Source organism: Trachinotus anak, unplaced genomic scaffold, assembly GCF_046630095.1.
Source record: "Trachinotus anak isolate AG129_WGS33_773 ecotype Australia unplaced genomic scaffold, CSIRO_AGI_Tana_v1 ptg000019l, whole genome shotgun sequence".
NCBI classification, from domain to species: domain Eukaryota; kingdom Metazoa; phylum Chordata; class Actinopteri; order Carangiformes; family Carangidae; genus Trachinotus; species Trachinotus anak.
Window position 1 is genome coordinate 15,001,647 of NW_027273870.1, and position 19,583 is coordinate 15,021,229.

Here is a 19,583-nt window from a genome sequence, read left to right on the forward strand (position 1 = left end):
TTCTATAAATTGTGTTTTAATAAATAAATAAATAAATAAATAAATAAATAAATAAATAAATAATCTGACGTAAGCACGTCTGTCCCCCTTCCGGTGTCGTGCGGTTACTGCGGCGGATGTTGATGTTTTGTCTCGGAGCCTGCTGAACGATGTGAACTGAGTCGTCTCCGGGACTGGCTGATATTTTCTGTGGTTGTCTTCACGGTTCCCTCTGCGCACTTTTCTCGGCAAGGTCTCGCTGTCCGTCGGCATCGTGTCTCTCCCGGTGTCTTTCCCGGGAAGCGCGAGGTCGAGTCGTGCGATGATGGAGGACTTTGATGAGATCTACGAGGAGGAGGAGGAGGAAGAGGAGGACGAGGACAGGGCCGCGGAGGAGCAGCTCCTCAAATACGCTCCGGACCCGGTGGTGGTGAGAGGATCCGGCCACGTCACTGTGTAAGCAGCCGGCGAAGCTCACGGGCAGTCAGGGAGTTTTTCCACCGTTGCCGTGGACCGATCGGCGGCCCCGGTGCTCCGTGGTTAGCTCGCTGCTAGCTGAGTTAGCCGCCGCCGGTGACCTACCGTCGCCAGCTAGCTACAGCTAGCAGCGAGCTAACTCCGCGGGGCAGATGAGGAGTGGCTGATTAGATTTAGCTTTCGTTTCGGCTTAAGTACATGACCTACCAAAAATATACTTTTGACGGTTTGAAAAGCTGTTTAATTAGCTGCTGTCAATTCAAGGCATTCCCGTTATCGATTCCACAGTTTCGGGGCTTGAACTCAGGATCAAACTCGTTCAGGGGTGCAACTATCAGTTATTTGCTTTATCGACTCATCTCATTATTTCTGCCATTCATTTTTAACCTGTCGATTACAAATAGTAAAAAAAAAATGAGTCCAAGACGATGTCTTATAATGTATTGTTTTGCTCCACTAACAGTCCAAAACTCAAAGATATTTAGTGTATTGCAAAATAAAACGGAGGAAAACACAAAACCCTCACAGTTGAGAAACTGGGATTAAGCAAGTTTGGCATTTGTACTTAAACAGTTACAATGATTTATTGACAAATTATTTGCCCTGTACTCCTGTGAATTCACTTTTTTTTAACAGTGATTAGTCATGGAAAGCAATTATAACGGACTTTGCCATATTTTGGGGGGAACTTGTGCGGAAATTATGATGATTCCAACTTACCTCCAGTTTCTTCCTCCCCTTTAATCATTTTACAGTGATCATTACATCTAAGTCACAGAAATAAACAGTTTTTAGTGTTACTTTGAAAAATAAATAGAAAATAAACATTTAATACATCATAGAGTATATGTCTACATGATTACATACAAAGTCAGATGGAAGACACCACTGGGTACTAATAGACACAAAGTCAAAATGTTTACATTGTAGTCGTTGGAGTGAGATAATTTTTTCACTATTTTTGCTTGATTGGTCATCAAAATAGTTGCAAGGTTATTTTTGTCAGTCAGATAATTCATTTATGGACAATCCATTTAGCCCTAGACTTATTGTGCTCTTTCGTAGCAAGCATGGCGACATCAGATGCTGTGAAAAGGGTACAGATTTTACTAGATTGTGCCCACAAATTGGTATTCCTACTCTGGAATTAATAATCCATGTGCATCCTACTCTAAGATTAATATATTGTGCCCTCAAATTGATAACTTTACTGAGAGGAAGGCAACTATTTCCAACAGAAGTTGTTGTAGCTGTAGGAACTGAAGTTACTGGACATTGTATCTTGTCCAGTCAGGTAACTGAGCTAGCAGTTTTGTTTTATTTTAGAATTGGATCCAAACTACTGAGTTCATTCCCTTTCAGCATGAATTTATCCCCTCATCACGCTTTCTCAGACAGTCTTCATACTACATTGGATTTCATGGCTGCTTTATTACTCTTGTTGGTCATCATGGATGCTAGGTACACCCATGACAGTCTGTGTCATGGAATTCTCTTAAAGACGAGATCATACATCCATTCTAATGTATATTAAATGTAAAAAATAACATTTTAACTCTTATTTACTGCTGGGCTCAGAAGTTTTACTTTTGGCGAAGTGGAGTAAAATGTTACTCCATATGAGTGAATAGCACATGTGGTGGACTTGATGCCACATGACAAATGTTTGTTTATTCAAACCCATTATTGAAATACAGTGTGTGTATGCGTAAGCATGACGGCCAACTCTATTCTCCCTTACAGGTTTGGGCTTAGTAATAAATTCGAGTCAGAATTTCCTTCGGCACTCACGGGGAAGGTAAGTGTCTTCTTTTTATTTGACAGTACATATTAAGTACAGCAAAATCACATTCTCAAATTTGTTCACCTCAGTTACACTTTATTGGAGCGACTAGCCAACGTAACGTACCATTTAAATGTCCTTCCTTTAGGTGGCGCCAGAGGAATTCAAAGCGAGTATCAACCGTGTAAACAGCTGCCTGAGGAAGACGCTGCCGGTGAACGTGCGGTGGCTCCTGTGTGGCTGCCTCTGCTGCTGTTGCACATTGGGCTTCAGTTTGTGGCCTGTCATCTGCCTCAGCAAGAGGGTGAGATGTCCATCCACACTGTCACTCACTTATATGATCCTAATTATTAAACACTGCCCAAATATCTGTTGCATTCGCAACATCACAGTAAATCCAAACCCATTGGGGATTTAGGAAAAGCTTAATGTGCTACATTTATGATGAAAATGATATCATTTGACATCACTCATTACTTTTCAGACAAGAAGATCTATAGAGAAGCTCCTGGAGTGGGAGAACAGCAGACTTTACCACAAGGTGAGTAAAGAAGACATATACAGATATCTATATATTAGTATTGTACCTTGTTAAGGTATGTTATATAAACCCTCTGATCATCACTGTTGCTCTCTGTTTGTAGTTGTGTTTGCACTGGAGACTAAGCAAAAGAAAGTGTGAAACCAACAACATGATGGAATATGTAAGTATCTGCCTTTTGTTAATGTTTGAGTTCTGTACTTGTTTTTTGGTGTCGTTGTCCCAAAATGCTCTATGAAAGTATACTTACCCAGCATTTAGGACAAAAACAGCACTTTGTTAGAAGAGGCGAGGGTCTGCATCGGGTTGAGCATATTATTTCAGGTTCTGGTGAGATGATAATACATGATCCAGGAAGGCTGGTTTTAGTAGTTTGAAGGCTTATCAGATACCAAAATACCACACCATGGTTTATAATGCAACAAGGAGAGATTTTTCAATTGAAAATACATCAGGGCTGCATTCATGTTATCCTTATACTTATTTATTTTTGCCTGAACCATCTGCATCATGCCCCTGAAGCAACACTGTAGCAGTCTCATTTAAGAGGCTGTGATTTTTCACACAGTGCTAATGTTGATTTGCTTGGACTTGCATATTTCTTCTCACCCTTGCTGACACACTCAACATGGGGGTGGGTGATAAATCCTGTATGGTGGTATGAATGACATAATAACCCAATAGCAATGTATATTGTGACATAGTACATCTTGTGATTATTCAATGAAACTGTACATTAAGTACAGTCAGTTTATGGATAATCCAGTGAATTAGATACTTGGAATGTCAAGGATTAATGCAACATTTCTGTGAATCTGATCGTGCCATAAAGAAGTCTTGCAACATTTATTTGCAATGTTGCCTTCAGTGGCCCTGAACTGGGCTAGAAAGTTGATAGCTACTTTGGTAGAAATACTATCAAACTGCTACTTGGAAAATGACTGTTATCTCACAGTACATACTCTTATAACATCCAACTCTGACTCACCACTAACAGCCTTTCCTCTTATCACCTGCAGGTAATCCTAATAGAGTTCCTACCCAAGATTCCCATCTTCAGACCAGACTAGCCTGACCGCAGCTGATCTTAAACCACCACTGCTGCCCAGCTCTGTCACAGAACCACAGTGGCTGTCAAGCTCTTGAATAACTACCCTTCCCAAAATACCACAATATGTTTGTTTACAGGGTAGCATTAATCAGCTTTCTCTCTTTGACCCGTTCTCCCACCACATACCTTCTCTACACCCTTGTTTACAAATCCAGTATCCCCACTCTGGCATTGGAGTAAATTCACCATTGAACCATGACCTATCGGACAAGCTGGCACACAGTCAAGCCATGCAAGCTGGAACCAGCCGGTGGGATGTCAGGGGAGACTCAGCTATGGGCAGTGTTATTGATTTTGGAGCCAGAGCTGGAGACTGGACTCTTGAACTGAGTTCTGTGAGCTACAACTGGAATTTTGTCATTTGTATGTTCCCTAACCTAAGCACATGGGACAGTCTGACCATGATGAGACAAACCTTTTCATATGTTACCTACTGTCGCACCGCCAACTTCACCTGCAAAAAAATACACCCCAGTGCTTTTGTAACAGTTGGTTTGGTGCTCTAGATCCTTACTAGAGGCTGTGAAGGCAACATGACGTGGAACTCCAAAGGAACCTTCATCAAAATCAACTCTGTAGCAGAGTGACTAGTCTCACAGGAACACGTTGGGCCAGTGGCCAAAACAGCTGAACTCAGAAATGTCACTCTTCTTATCAACTACCAGACATTCTTCTCCTCTCACCTCCTTTCGTATGTCTGAACACTTAGTGTGCTTCACCCTAACCCAGTGGCAATCACACACTTTGACTGTACTCCCCATAGTATGAATGGGTCTTTATGCTACACTGTTTACCTGGAGCAATTTGTTTTCACCATTATGCGTGTCCAGGTGATGTGTCCAGACCGGCTGCCTAGCATCTTCTTTTTAGTCACAGTGGAACAAGTAAGCTGGAAAGACAGTCACTGGTGATGATAAAATGAATTCTTGGTTTCTTTATATTTTTTTAGTATCTCAAGTTTTGTTTACTGTTTTGGTGAAAGAGACAGTTAGTGCTTGCAAACCTGTTCACCGTGTGTGTGTGTGTGTGTGTGTGAGTGTGTGAGTGTGTGTGAGAGAGAGAGTGTTTCAGAGAGTAAAACATAAGCAAAAAAGACAAATCAGACATGAAGATATACTCTTTACTCTGTAAAGCAGGGTTCCTTCTCTGAAGTATTTCTTTGCCATAATTGATCTTTATTTTTGTTGTAGTAATTTATAAGCGCATGAGTGTACATGTTATATGTGCATTCATTTTTTTTGGGGGGGGGGGGGGGGTTCTCCAAAGTTATGCTATGGTTGTTTCATTTTTCTCTCCATGGTCATGTGTCAACACTAAAGCACACCTTCGCTTTGTCCTTAACGGCTTCACATGGCCTCTCTTCCTTATCTGCTGACCTTTGGTTTACTTATATGAGTGTCAAAGTAAAGGATGTGGCTCTTACGAGAAAGTTCCTCTGTTTTAGATACAATCTGACTCATTACTTTCAGAGACCTGGGTTAACCAGGAGTGTTAGAAACTCTTCATTAGGAGTTAGGCAATATCAGTGTTCTGTATCATGAAGCAGGATTACTAAAGACAGCTTCACAACTGCGCTGAGTAAAATCAGACTACTCCTATATCAGGAGCTTGGACTTTAAAGCTGCAGTATTTTTATATTAACAATTTAAATTGTCTGTGTAGTGAAGTGAGAAGGGTTACTTGTAATGATGAACCCACAGAAAGTTATCACACCGATCAGCAGTTACTTCCGGCTCTGTGAAACATTTTTGCATCTTTCAGCTCATTGTTTTGGGGTTACTGGCTAGCACCTTTACTGTTGGTTCACTCTCACCACCCTCATCAGTCTTGTTTGCAGCAGCAGTAGCAAACAAGATTGAAAAATGCAAGAGCATTCATCGGGTGGCCGGAAACATGACTCCAAATGATGCTAATGTTGTACTGTCTCTACAGGATGTGTAAATAGGCGACTGTTTGCTATATCAACTTTATAAAATGATAACATGCCAGTTAATGGACAAGGACAAGGACAATAAAGTTGTTCCAGGCTTGATTTAGTTCATTGATCTAGCGAACTAATAATCCTACTTCGAGATAAAGCCCTAAGACTTTTTTTTTTTAAACTGTCAACATGTTACAGATCATATCATAAAGCACTTCTCAGTTTAATTGAACATATAATCATTTGCCAGCAAGCAGGAGAAAGGGTAGACGAGAAAAAGAAGGCCTTTTTGAATATGATATAGATTTAGCTTTTCCCACTCAGCACACCTCTTGATTCATAAAAACACCCAGATATTGACTCAGACTGTGAGATTGTGTTTTGCAAGAATTTGGACAAAGCCACTTAGTTTTGTGTTACTGAGCTCTGGTTGATTGTATAGGCCACACTCAGGGGATTATACTAAATGAACAATATGTAGCATTGGAAAATCTCACCGTCAGGTATGTTCCGAAGTTGCACCAGGGAGTCAAGATTGATATAATATGAATCAAACATTACTTGAACAGTTGTAAAATGATGTATTTGGAGTTCTTTTTTTAATTGAAACATGCCCCTAAGAGAAGACTAAAGAAAGGAAGCACATATACCAAGGACCCACAAAGCTCAGACAGTGTCTTGGTTTAAAGAAAAGTTAAAAGATCCAGATTCACTTGATTACCACTGGGCTGCCTACTGGTTCATCTGTCACTTTTCTATTTTTTTTGATTGTGGTCTGTTCTGTGTAAATCAAGGCATAGGGCCATATGCAGATATCTGTGGTGTGTGCGCGTATGTGTGTATGCGCACGGTGTATGCAGATGCATATGTTCTTTGTAGATCTCAGACTGTGATTGAACCCTGCACAGAAAATGAGTCATTTTTATATAATCTTGCGTGTTCTGTGTGTTTGTGCGTATGAGGGAGAGAAAGGTATATGTACATATGACTCATGAGCAGGTGTATGTACAGTTATAAACTACCAATAAACAAGGCTATGAGCAGCTTCCTTTGTGATTTTTAATTTGAATGCTGCTTTTTGACAAAATTTCAAAAAAAAAAGTTCAAGGTCATGGGATATGTAGAAGTACTACATCAAAGGAAATTGGATTTGTTACTTTTAGGCTTGAGGATGTTCACAACAGGGGTTTCATCAACTCTACTGAGTAGTGGGCAGTTCCCACAAGGAGAGAGTCCCACACTAAAACATCATAGAGCTGACACAACTTCCAAACATGACCCAACACCAAAGCGCAAACCCCTCAGGTAAAAACTCAACAGTCACCCTACACTGGAAGAACAAGGCATATGCATTTACGGTTACATTTCAGTGTAGACCAAAGTGATGGAACGATACAGAGCCATGTTGCAAGCATGGCTAAAAATATTAACACAAGAACAGGCAAATCTAGTTGTTGTAAAGTAATATCAGATAGTCTTGAAATTTAAAAGTTTTAATCTGAAAGCCTTCATGATTAAGTGAGGTTGTGGTGTTTCAAAGATGTGAGCAACCTAATAACCTATTATTAGGTTGTCTCTCTTATAAAAGATGTGAGAAAGTTGCATGGATCCACTGATTTTAGTGTTTGAGTCATAAGAGGGACCAAAGGTCAGGATATCACATTCTCTGTTGCTTCGACTTTTGCTTTCAGTATGTCTCTCGCTCGTTGATCAGCTTTATGGAAGTTCAGTACTAAATTGGAGTTTCCCCTTAACTAACGCTTCCATTTCAATACCTATGTGAACATACCACAGTTATAATGGAATCAAACTGCTAACTAAATCACACAAAACCAGGAAAGCTCCAAACCCTGCTGTCATTACCGTTGGCCCATTGCAAATTGTAATGCAACACACCCATCTGCGTCAGAGATGTTGGGTTATGCTGCACATTAAAAGAAATTAATGGACTCCTGCTAGCCAATCAGAATCCCACATTTTCAGTGATCATTTTACAAAGGGTAATTCTCTTATTGCTTAACAGGTCACTACAGTTGTTGGCTGAGAACTGATTGAGCTGTGACCTGCCAGCGAAAATAAGCAGCAGCTAGTTGCTTGTGTGTTTTTGAAGAGGTACTGTGGGAAGGAATACATTTCTACAAACTGAGACCACAGTCATATATCATTTCATTATTCATGTAATGACTTTGCTGACCAAATTAACTCAGAGAATTCTCAGAGACAGCCTCTGTGCAGTTAATCTTTTTTTTTAAACATATCTCAGAGAGCAATTCAAGGAAATTGGCTTGTCCACCTTCACTGCTGACAATCATGTCAACTGTGTTTTGAAGGTCTGACTTCTGTCTATTGACAAAGAAATCCATTCCATCTGTTTCTTCAAAGGGGGACTCTGGACAAACACCTATAAGACAAGGAAAGTGTAAATTCCTTTCATTAATTTCATATAGGAGATTCTGGATAGCATGAATTAGTGAATGCACATTCCTGTGGGTCTAACATGGTTCTGTTTAGTTATCACAATTACTAAGTAGCTTCAGTCATTGCATTACTTAAGGCTAAAAAGGATTCAGATACTTTAGCCTATAGTCATACTTCCGTCTGTGTTCCGAATCAAAGTCTGTGCTATAGGTTCAGACACTCTCCCTGCTTCTTAAACTTCCAGCTCAGAGTCAGTCACAGTCCTTCTTTTGCCTGAGAGATAGGAAAAATATAGAATTACACTGTATCCAGTGCAGAAATATGAAATAAAGATTTTTAAAGTGCAGTATTTTATACACAGTAGAAATGTTTGGATATGCGACACTTAAATCTTCTGGTCTCTGTTCACATTGATTGACACTGATTTTGTGGTATACAGAAATTCTTATGCACAAATACTTTATTATATAATAATTATTATTATTATTATCTCACTCAGGAGAGGACTACTCAATTCTTCGTCCTGAGAAGACAGTCTGGACAGAGTATTCAGTAGGTTTATTTCAGACAATCTACAAAAAACAACCTCTGACAAGCACACACACACACACACACACACACACACAGATACACACACAAATTGAATTGACACATAGTTCCAGTCTGTTTGTGTAGGTATGCCAGAAAAAATATTTGAACTGCATATTTCATTAATTTGTTGGCACCCACCTGATTGGTGCCACCTGATGTTGGTTATGGCTGTGGCACAGAAAGGAAAGCTTTAAGAGGTATTACTGGCATTAGATTTGTTAACTTCAATGAATTCTACAGTAGTATTTTGGTCACTTTGCTCACTTCCATCAGCATCTAATTGTCCCAATATGTCTCCATGATCAGTGTTTGAACCTATTCTAGACACCTCCTTTCCCCTTAATGGTCATACATCCCACATTGTTAAATGAAAATGTATTTTGTCAACTAGCTTTTTACTATGAATAATGAGGTTCTGCATAAACATGCTATCATTCCCCCAAGCAAATTAGTCCCTGGCCTTTCAGACCTTATATTGCACAACCCACCTCCTCCCCATCACTTACCACCAGGCTGTCCAGTTAGACTCTGGTTTTCACCATCAAGCTGCTGGCTCTACTTCATCTACATCTACACTCCATGGGCATCCTGTCCTACCTTTATTTGGGCCAGCTGTTACTGTGCTAACTGGTGTGTATTTTTTCTTTCACTTTTATATGTATATTTATTAGATTAATGACTGTGTTGTACTTCCATTGAGAACTTAATATTGATCTAAATATGACAGTTAATCTATATTTTTGTGAATCCAGTTTCTTTGTTACAGTACTAACTTATTTTTACAGTACCTTTGATCTAACTCTTGCTTATCTAATCTCTTCAGATTCTTATGACAGTTCACTGGCTGTTTCTTAACTGTCGATCAAATCTGATCAAACCTCACCCTCACAATCTTAACAAAGTTGTCAGGGGTGTTAAGGACTCTCCCTTGGTTTAAGTCAGAGCAAACTGGAGAATTAAGATTGGGGAACATGCTTTGGAAAGAATAAAATATAAGCACCTCAAACTCAATTATTGTTTATTTGAAGAATCAAAGTCACTTATATATCCTACTTCATACAAGTCGTGCTACAGCAGCTGTGTCCCACACCTACTGTTTTTATTCTTCTCCCAAAGCTATGGCCTAAGGTTACAAACAAACACCTGGACAGACACCTTTGAGATTCTAGTCCATGAACAATCACTGAACAATAGATGAAAGGATGTTTTAACTTTTGAGTCATTATTGGTAAGATGAATGAGTTTATCAAATTGACACCTGCAAGTTACCCTATGGCGCCCCCTGGCATAGTAACAGATGATGTTAATGAGAGAAATTAGATATGATAATATATTAGCCTACTCACCTGGTTGGAGAGTGTTATTTTCCAAGGTCAGCTTACTTATGACTCCGGCACAGAGGCCCAACCTTTCCCAAGTAGAACCAAAAATGTAGAAACAGAAGAGCCTGAATATTGAAATGACTGTGGTTTAGATTATTAGACTTAAATGAAATAATTGGATAAATTGTTAAGACATAGATTTGACATTAGACAGCAACATGAACAAACACCAACATGGTTCTCACACTGATTGTGTCAGCCTTAGTTCACAGGCTCATCCCACATGAAATGCCATAATTTGATTACATGTTGTAATCTGATTTCAAAGGTGGAGAGAGGTAGAAATTCACCGACTTATTCAGAAAATGAATATGATAGGATAAGAGTCTGAAATTCAAAAGTTTACTTTTTCTAAAGTACATTAACATTAACATTAAAATACTGTACCAGCACTTACTAATGCCACCCAGTATTACTGATGTCACTGACATCATTGATTTCAAATCTCATCACAGGTAAATTTTACCACCTTTTATCAATGAAATGCTGAATTCTTATTCATTAACAAGGTCAAAACTAAACTAAACACTAAACACTTGTAGAAAACCTATTAGAGACCGGTGATGCATTACGTAAACTGAAAGAAGGGCTCTTCTGGTAACTAGGACTGCAATTTCCAATGTAATAAAAAATGCACAAGCACAAGCACATTCACATGTTTTTGTTCGAACACCCTGAAGGGTTTACATGTGAATGACTGTAAAGAAAAATGAGATTTGATGATAGATACTTTAAAAAAAAAAACATAATAAAAGACACAGAAGAACAGTAGTCACACTTCATATACATAAGGTATCCAATTTTTTATTGGAAGAACACCCACAGACATGGCATCTTCATTATGTAAGCATGTCATGACACTCAACAATGTTAATTTTGTTTTAATTCAGCTATGTCACTGCTGGAGATCAATTTGACAAGCTTATTCAGTCCATCTGCACTGCTCATAAGTTTGTCAAATAGATAGGCAACTTCAGAGCCCATGTTATTAAAGACATTGGTAAGATCAATGGTCTCTGTGTCCTCAGAGGGAGACTCATCTGGGCAAAAGCCTGTGAAGTAGAGAATTAAGGACTGATTTCATTTATTCCAGAAGAAAGAGCGTTTCATGTACACACAACAACTTCATGTACACACAAAGTTTAAATATATTCAGCTTTGTTTGACACCAACCATTCACACACTGTCATATTAAAGTAGGTTTAAAGAGGGGTAATGTAGGCTTTACCTTTTAGATCACGTTTGTGTAATTTAATGTTATCTAATATAAATTTAACTCCCGTGGTAAATCTAAAGAATAGTTGTAGCCTGTTTTGAGATCATCAAGCATCAAACATTTCAGTGGATATACTGGAGGAAAATATCTTTAAACCCTTGCAGCCTCATGACACATGTAATAGTTTTTACCTTTTTCTGGGTCCAGGATAGCAGGTGGTGGTAGGTTCAGACACTCTACCTGCTTCATAAACTCTTGTTGCTCAGCATAAGACACCTTATTTCTCCTGCCTGAGAGAGGGACAGTAAGTGTATGTAAATGAGCTATACAGTGCCACTGTGTTTAGGCAGGGCCATCCAAGTAACTTCAGAGATTAAAACACAAGGAGACAGATTAAATTTAACTTCTAACTGTCCACTAGTAGTAGTAGTGGATGGTACTGTTGGTCTGTCTACAATGGATTGCAATGAGATTTTGGCATTTGTGGTGTCTGGATGATAATAACACCGGTGATCCCCTAACTTTCCTACATCAGAATGTAAACAGTCTTATTAGCATTTAGGTAAAGGCACCACTTTTACCATGTTACAGAGCTGCTATGTCTACAATATACATAATCTTATTCTAGTTTTCAGTTAAGAGTAAATTTGTGAATGGTCTGACTCACAGCTGGGAAGTATAATGATATTGTGAGACACAGTATTCAGATCCTTTCTTAAGTAAAAGTGCCAATTCATTAATGTAAATAATATTCCATTACAAGTAAAAGCTCTGAGAAATCCTACTTAAGTAAATTTATCAGTTAATTTATATTTATTCATATTCCTTTATCAGTAAAATGCACTTAAAGTATCAAAAGTAAAAGTACTTGAAAAGAGTATTAAGTTAATTTCCACCACTGTGGTGAAATGATAAAATATGAAAAGATTTAGTTGTACTGTGTATACCAAGGTCGCTTAATATCTCTGCTTGTATTAGGCCACCATTGTTTCATGACATTATTGGATTTACAGGATTTTTGCATGAGTTTAATGAAGTACCATGATTTGTCAGGAATTGAATTCACTGGATTAGCCGAAAACAGACACAAGAGACTACATTTTGTCAGTCTGTATGTCTTTCGTCTTACTTAGGAGCTGGACACCGCTGTACATGTTTCCTCCACTGGTGAATTTTGAGTATAAAACAAGGCAGTCGGCGCAGCCAGTACTCAGTAGGTTGGCAAAAGCAGTGTAAGGTTGCTCTGGACACACACACACACACACAAAAACATACACATAGATATCAACACATACACAAAGTGCTGTTGCAACGCTGGACACAAAGTCCAAATTTCTTGGTGCAGTTACATAGTCAGTCAAAATGTTTGAACAGCAAGTTCCATCAATACCACTCACCCATAGACAGAGTGCTGTTTTTCAGGGTCAACTTAATACTGAGTGTGAAGCATCGGCCGAACCTTTCACAAATAAAAATGAAAAAATAAACAAAAAGAGTGAAATTGCTCACTGAAAAATACAAGACTTTTGGCTCTACACTACTGTGGTTTGGGTTAAAATGTGAACTCAAAGAACAATCCTTGAATTTAAGCTTGAAATTACATTTTTTGAGCCTGATAATGATTGACAGCATCACTCTCATTAGCAGCGGTGATTCTGCTCCAGGCGCTCTCCACAAACATCTTCGTCAGCAATTTGGATCCAGTTATGTTCGTGCTTTCTGCTATGTACGTCCATCTTCCCAGCAGCTGCAACAGACGGTGTCTCTCTCAGTTGTGTAAAATGACACATGGTCACATTAATAGACTGTGAGATTTTTTCAGTGAGAGTGCAAAAGACTGGTCACAAGTGAAATGAGAGAGCGTCTTACTTGGTCTCTTCCTTGGATTTCAAAAGGTTGGATGAGACTGTCGCAGCTTGTCACAGGAGCTGACTGTCCAACGGACAGAAGACTGAGCACAGCCACAGCAACATAAAGAGACCCCATCATAGCTCGCCACATCTGCTTAAACAAAGATCTTGAACCTGTGTGTGCTGCACTGATCGCAGTTTGAAGCTCACTGTCCCTTCTTCAAGCTAAAACTGATGCAGTGAAGATCAGAGGCTCATCCCACACAGAGTCCTCAGTTGTTTACACTTGTGTTGCAATCTGGTTGAAAGGTGGAGAAAGCCAGTGTTGGAAGAAATACCCAGTCATTTTAGGCAAAACCAGAGTATATAAATACTGAATTCTGCATGCACCCAAAAAAGAGGAGGCTGCCCAACTGAGGAGGAGATCTATCAGAGAAGAGCCAGGAGAAGCGTACCTGGCTGCACTCTGCACGTTCTGCAATCTGCAGGTTGCGGTGCGGGCTGGAGAGGAAATGTGCCATGCTGCCATGCTTCTCTAGCTTTGTGCATTTGTCTAATCATTATGCTTTTCTTTTAACCTGTCTGCCAATTTCTATACAGACTTGGCAGTTTACTTGGTATAGCTACTGTAAATAAACATAATAGTGTAGTTATAATATATCAAATAATAGATAACAAAATAATAGTTTGCTGTTGTATAAAGAGTTTTTAAATCAAAATAGATTACATAGAAAAATTAACATTATAACTTTGCAGAGCTCAGATTTTTTGCAGGGCCATTCTAGTACATTACATTAGCTGTATCGAGGTGGACCTAATAAACTGGCAAGTAAAGGGGAGGTATATTGAAATGGATTAGTGTAAACATACATACATACACGCCATTATTCTCTCACTAAATATTAATGATGATGTTTCACGCGCCTGACAACCTCTGTAGTCTTATTTAGCCACTTTTTAGTAATCACCTTTTTAAGACACAGTGAAGCCTGAAAATTCGTGGCTGGGGTATTTACTGATGTATCTTATGTCATAGAATGAAACTTGAAATGAGAACTTGAGCTTGTATATAATAGTCCTTATATTAGGCATCTGACATCAACCATAGACGAGTAACCAGAGGTGCGAACATGCTAACTTATTTCTGGATATTAGGACTCATTCTTGCAGTACTTTTGCAGAAGATCAACCATTTTTGACATTTAATGGCATAACAGCATCATGTTCATTGTGAACTAAGCAGCTAACGTCATTCGGTCTGGAAAAAGTATTTATTAAGCCTCTTCAAGTGAGACCTGCAGACGCTGAGGACCCACAGGATGGGCGTACTGTGTTTCCCTCAGGAAACCACTGAGCATTTGATTGACATGTGAGGATGTGTTTAAGTTCATCTCAGACTCAGTCATTAAAATTGCCTTGCAGTCAGTGCTCAGCTATCCATCACGTCTGGCACCATCATCCTGCAGAGCCCCATTTTCTGCGAGCAGTTGACTGAGTTTTTCTGTGACGTCCAGGGTAGTGTGGAGAGCTCTTTCAGTCAGACTTTAATATCATGCAGCTCATGATCATCATGCAGATATCCTTGTAAGGATTTCACCTGAATTCACAGATGCCACAGCCACTGAGATACTTGATGGTGTCAACCCTGTCCTTACAAACCTCCTGCCAGCTCCCAGATCTCAAAGGACACTGCCAAGAAGCAATTTCAACTATGAAATCCTTCCTGACAGGACGAGGCACTGTCGTGATAATGACACACAAAAGGCCAAAACCTAATGATGATGAGGGGACACCAGCAAGAGGATGATACCCCGGGAAGAATGAGTCTGTGTGGTGGAGGCGTTTTAGTGCAAGTCAGAGGACAAGCATCCAGCCCACTTCTGCTGGAGGATTTTTAATGAATCTAGAGGCACAGGGTAGAGCAACTTTCTCCGCCACCTGCCTGAAGCTGTGACTGATGAGTTCCAAGAAGAGGAGGAGTGCAACTAGGTTTGTTTTGTATTTATTTTTTATTATTGGAAACGCAGTGGTAGCATATGACAATGACATTCTTGGAGTTTTTTTATCCTCTGTCTCCACAATCACTAGGTAGACAGGTGTATTATAATGATAATGGCATTTGCACCATGAATTATAACAATAACAAAATACGTTCTTACATTCAATTTCATTAAAATTCCTTAATTACTTATACATGTATATATATATATATATACTTACTCATTTAAAATGGCTTATGACACAAATCAAAACAAAGTCTAAATCAGTTCACAAACATATCAAAGAGAGTATCCAGAAGTCTTGCAACTCGATGTCCCATCTTGGCCTCTAGTAAGGAGTTGAGGGCACTCAGCCCCTCTGAGGGTTCGATGTCGTCTGGACAGATTTCTGTGTACATATATATATATACATATACATATGCATTACAAATAAGTTACAAAACAAACCAATGTGTGATATATTCGAGGTACAGTATGTGGAGACAAGAAAATTAGTTAAAAATCTCACCGTAGTTTGGGTCTATAATTATGGGTGGCGGCATGTGGAGACATTCTGCTTGTTTCTTGAGCGTCTCCAGAGCGAGAGGTGAGACCGTCTTTCCCCTGCCTGGAAATAATGACTTCTGAGTTCTGATTTTAGGTTAAACTAAAAAAATACACTTTATCAGTTAATCCTCCACCCATTGGAGTTTTATGCCCAAAATCCAGCTTAAAATGTAAAATGCACATATGCATACTGAATTCACACAATAGCAGCTGCCTGGTTTAAAGTAATTTCAAGAGAAAAATTGTGATTTGCTTTCTTGTGTTCATTAATTGTCAAGTTCGGTACTTCAAGACTGATAGGTGAGTATTTCTTACTGAAAAGCAGAAGACTGGTGAAAGTGTCTTTGCCAGAGATAACTTCTTCATAGACAACCAGACAGTCCGAGCAGTCAGTCTTGAGATAGACTTCTTTGAGGTAGAATGGTTGCTCTGTAAAAAAAAATACATGCAAACACAAACAGGAAATCACAGAAAATTGTGTGTGTTTGAATTCAGGTTTAAGGATATTGCTCACATGATGGCTCCTCCTCACTTACCAATTAACATTGCGCTGTTTTCAAAGGTCACATTATACGTTAAGCTCGAACATTCGCCATATCTGTGAAGAAGAAAATAAAGGTTGCATCAGAACACACTATCCTGACGGTCTGGCTAGATACTAGATACTTTTGGCTGATATAATCAATATTTTAGATTATCAGTGGATACTCTCTCTCTCTCTCACACACACACACACACAGACACACACACAGGGAGAGCGAGAGAGTGAGAGAGATAAAGATGTGAGTGAGGGTAGATATATGTGGATAAACACCTTTGCTTATCTGTAGACAGACATTAGTTTGAAGATGCTAGACAAAGTTCTGGACTTAAACGGCAGCTCCGCAAAATGCTAATGGTGCATGTTTATATGCATAAAATATGCAATTAATTGTAAGCTGCCAGTCTTGCTCCAAGCAAATATATTTAGTGCAAGAATATTGCATTCACAAAATATCGTTATATCTAGTCGTTACAAGAAAAGTTCCTCCACCTCTGTGTTGTCATGTGGTCCAGACTGGAAATGTGGTTTGTAAAAACCCATTAACCATCAGAACTCTTTAGAAAGTTTCCTGTGAGATGCGTATTGGATGGAGAGGCCTTATCTCCCTCTATCAGTGCTGTGGTGTGATAGTGTGGGAGGGGATTTACATTCTCTGAGTCTGGATGAGATTGAGGATGTTGCTCTGGGTGGTTGCTGTGATGTTTAGCCAGGCACTGGTCAGCAGGTGGCCCAGGGAGCGGCTTCCTGGGAGGTCAGAGCTCCCCCCGATGTACAGCCACCTACCCAACATCTGGAGCACACAGACACAGCAAAGAATATTTGCGTTTCTCAACCTTTGGGCAGACCTGTTGTGAGGTCATGAAAGATTTCTGAGACATGTATTTTTTGTTTTTTTTTAAACTAAATTAAACGTAAATGGTACACATCAATGGTACCCTATCTATATGATGCCATATAGAAATTTGGTACAGCTTTAATTTACACAACTGTAATTTGAGGTCTGGTCTGTATACATTCCCATAAGCCATAAGACTTTTTCAGAAGAGAATGTTGCAGTTTTGGGGTAAACGGAGACAGTGTTAAACTAGTACACACCCACTTAAATAATTCAAGCATAAATCCTTCAGCCTGTGCACAGCAGGGTTGCTGAATTTAAAAAATGAGATTCACTTTCTACAAACCATCCTCTCATCTATATATAAAATGTCATCTGAAAGTATTTGCCAACTTTTCATTGCTGGGGCAAATAAATTTGTTCATTTTGGTAAATTTGAAAGGAAAGAGGAGTTGTTGCATCACAGGTTACTGCTGTCTCAGATTGCCTTTGGAAAGGCAGAGTTTTTTTTATAGGCTTTTAACATCATAACCCTTTTCAGCCTTTGACACACTGAAGGGGTTTCTGCATGTTTCAGTGATACAAAGTTACAGAAGTCACATTTGAAATTGTTTTTCCTAACATGACCAGCCATTTTTATTGCTGACACACACTGGCTGTGTTTCCTCTTGTCTCTCTCATATTCAGTTCAGTCACCCAAGTTTAATAAGCTGTTCAGCCTTATACAAGAGATGATCAGCAGACACACTGACTTGGCCTTTACTTCTACTTATGCACTGCACTTACAAAGCTCCCATCTATCTTTGCATTTAATCTAACTATATTTATAATTTTAAATATTTATAAAAAACAACAAACTGTTTGCATATTTCCAAATAAACAGAGATCACTATGTCTTATTCTGGCAGGGTGAGACTACAGATGCAGAAGTAAAGCAGTTGACCACTTACTTCTTCATTGCTGATAGTTATTGGTTTTACCAAACTATCACAGCTGCTCACAGGAGCACAGTGTCCCAGTGAGAGAAGGCTCAGCCATGCAACAACAGCAACACACTTCATCCTCCAGATGGCTCTGTTCTTGTTTTTTTGGTTTTTTCCTTTCCTTTCCTTCTGTGACTCTTGTATGTCTCTCCCTGTTTGTCCCCCACACGCTGCTTGTATTTTGTCCTCAGGTATATCACTTCACTGCCGGGCACAATCTTCGCATCAGCGGTCTTTCCCGCACATGCATCTCAGCAGCACATAGTCACTATTTTGTGATATAACCAAAGCAAACAACCCAGGGAGGAGGGAGAGGGGAGACTTTGACCTGCTTGAGGAATTTTGATCCAATCACATACAACAGGAAACTTTGTAGAGGCTACATAGTATGTATGTTAATATATTTAGATAATCTCTGACAATCCTCTCTAATCTGTTATTGACACTCACTAACACACACAACCAGTACAAAAAAGGTTTACTGTTTCCCCTGCTTTCATGTCATCAACAGATTTTGTGTTGTGTTGTTTCCAATAGAAAAAGTAACTCTCCTGTCTATCAAAGTCACTTATGTGCCAATACAGGCCTTCTTTTACTCTTGCAGCCAGAGCCACTGATGGTAGAAGTATTCCAATCATTTAGGAGCAATACCACAAAGCAAAAATATACATGAGAAATAAAAGTTCTCAAACTTCTCATGTCAGTATAATCTGTAATACTTTCCTTAAACGCCCCCTACTAAGTATTTATAAGCAGTATAACAATTAAATAAATGGTTTATAATATAATTTAGTTGTAAGCAGATGTTAGTGTATAAAAATGTAATTGTCAGTAACTATAACTCCCCCTGTGGACACCCATACTGTAAGTGAATGATGGTGTATAAACAGATAATGAATCACAACATAGTAAAGGTAACAGCTATTAAATATTGAATACTTAAAGAAAGTAGTGATACACCCCTGCTGTCCTAATCTACTGATGAAGACAGCGTGAAAAGGTGGTTAATCCACCTTTAGCTGGCATCATTTTGTCAAACTATTACAGTGTTAATCTTGATGCATGAACATGTAAGCAGCATGTTGATGTTGCAGCTGGTTGATGAGGTGCTAGTTTATATTGTACACTGTTGGGTAGTTTAATCTGTGACAACACATTAAATAAGATGATCACCTGATAGAACGGGCATAAAAGCACACTTAATCAGATATATTATTACTATATATATATAATTACTTCCACGTGATGCATATGGTGATGGTTGTGTGTGTTTGAGTGTGTTTATAAATACCGAGGCCATGAGTCCAAATCCCCAAGGACAGCAGTATTTTCAAGTCAAATATTGATTTGAAGGTCACTTGGGCTTTGTCCTCACTTGCTGATAACCCCAGCCTTTGCAATCATGT

At 39.1% G+C, this 19,583-nt stretch overlaps 3 protein-coding genes across 3 annotated transcripts; 1 reads left to right on the forward strand and 2 right to left on the reverse strand.

The window, feature by feature from the left end:
* Positions 1 to 83: 83 nt before the first annotated feature.
* On the forward strand, positions 84 to 6,855 carry chic2 (cysteine-rich hydrophobic domain 2). Its single transcript, XM_071503719.1, has 6 exons — positions 84 to 435; positions 2,200 to 2,254; positions 2,388 to 2,543; positions 2,724 to 2,780; positions 2,884 to 2,943; positions 3,800 to 6,855. Exons 1-6 carry the CDS (start codon positions 302 to 304, stop codon positions 3,848 to 3,850), a joined length of 513 nt encoding a protein of 170 aa, XP_071359820.1. The 5' UTR covers positions 84 to 301; the 3' UTR covers positions 3,851 to 6,855.
* Positions 6,856 to 10,989: 4,134 nt separating this feature from the next.
* On the reverse strand, positions 10,990 to 13,563 carry LOC139636046 (uncharacterized). The gene is made up of 6 exons (XM_071503718.1): positions 13,289 to 13,563; positions 13,021 to 13,166; positions 12,817 to 12,878; positions 12,549 to 12,662; positions 11,611 to 11,709; positions 10,990 to 11,255 (listed from the first exon to the last, which is right to left on the reverse strand). Exons 1-6 carry the CDS (start codon positions 13,418 to 13,420, stop codon positions 11,074 to 11,076), a joined length of 735 nt encoding a protein of 244 aa, XP_071359819.1. The 5' UTR covers positions 13,421 to 13,563; the 3' UTR covers positions 10,990 to 11,073.
* Positions 13,564 to 15,259: 1,696 nt separating this feature from the next.
* LOC139636344 (uncharacterized) lies at positions 15,260 to 18,444 on the reverse strand. The gene is made up of 6 exons (XM_071504344.1): positions 18,145 to 18,444; positions 17,007 to 17,149; positions 16,352 to 16,413; positions 16,131 to 16,244; positions 15,778 to 15,876; positions 15,260 to 15,657 (listed from the first exon to the last, which is right to left on the reverse strand). Exons 1-6 carry the CDS (start codon positions 18,253 to 18,255, stop codon positions 15,533 to 15,535), a joined length of 654 nt encoding a protein of 217 aa, XP_071360445.1. The 5' UTR covers positions 18,256 to 18,444; the 3' UTR covers positions 15,260 to 15,532.
* Positions 18,445 to 19,583: the final 1,139 nt, after the last annotated feature.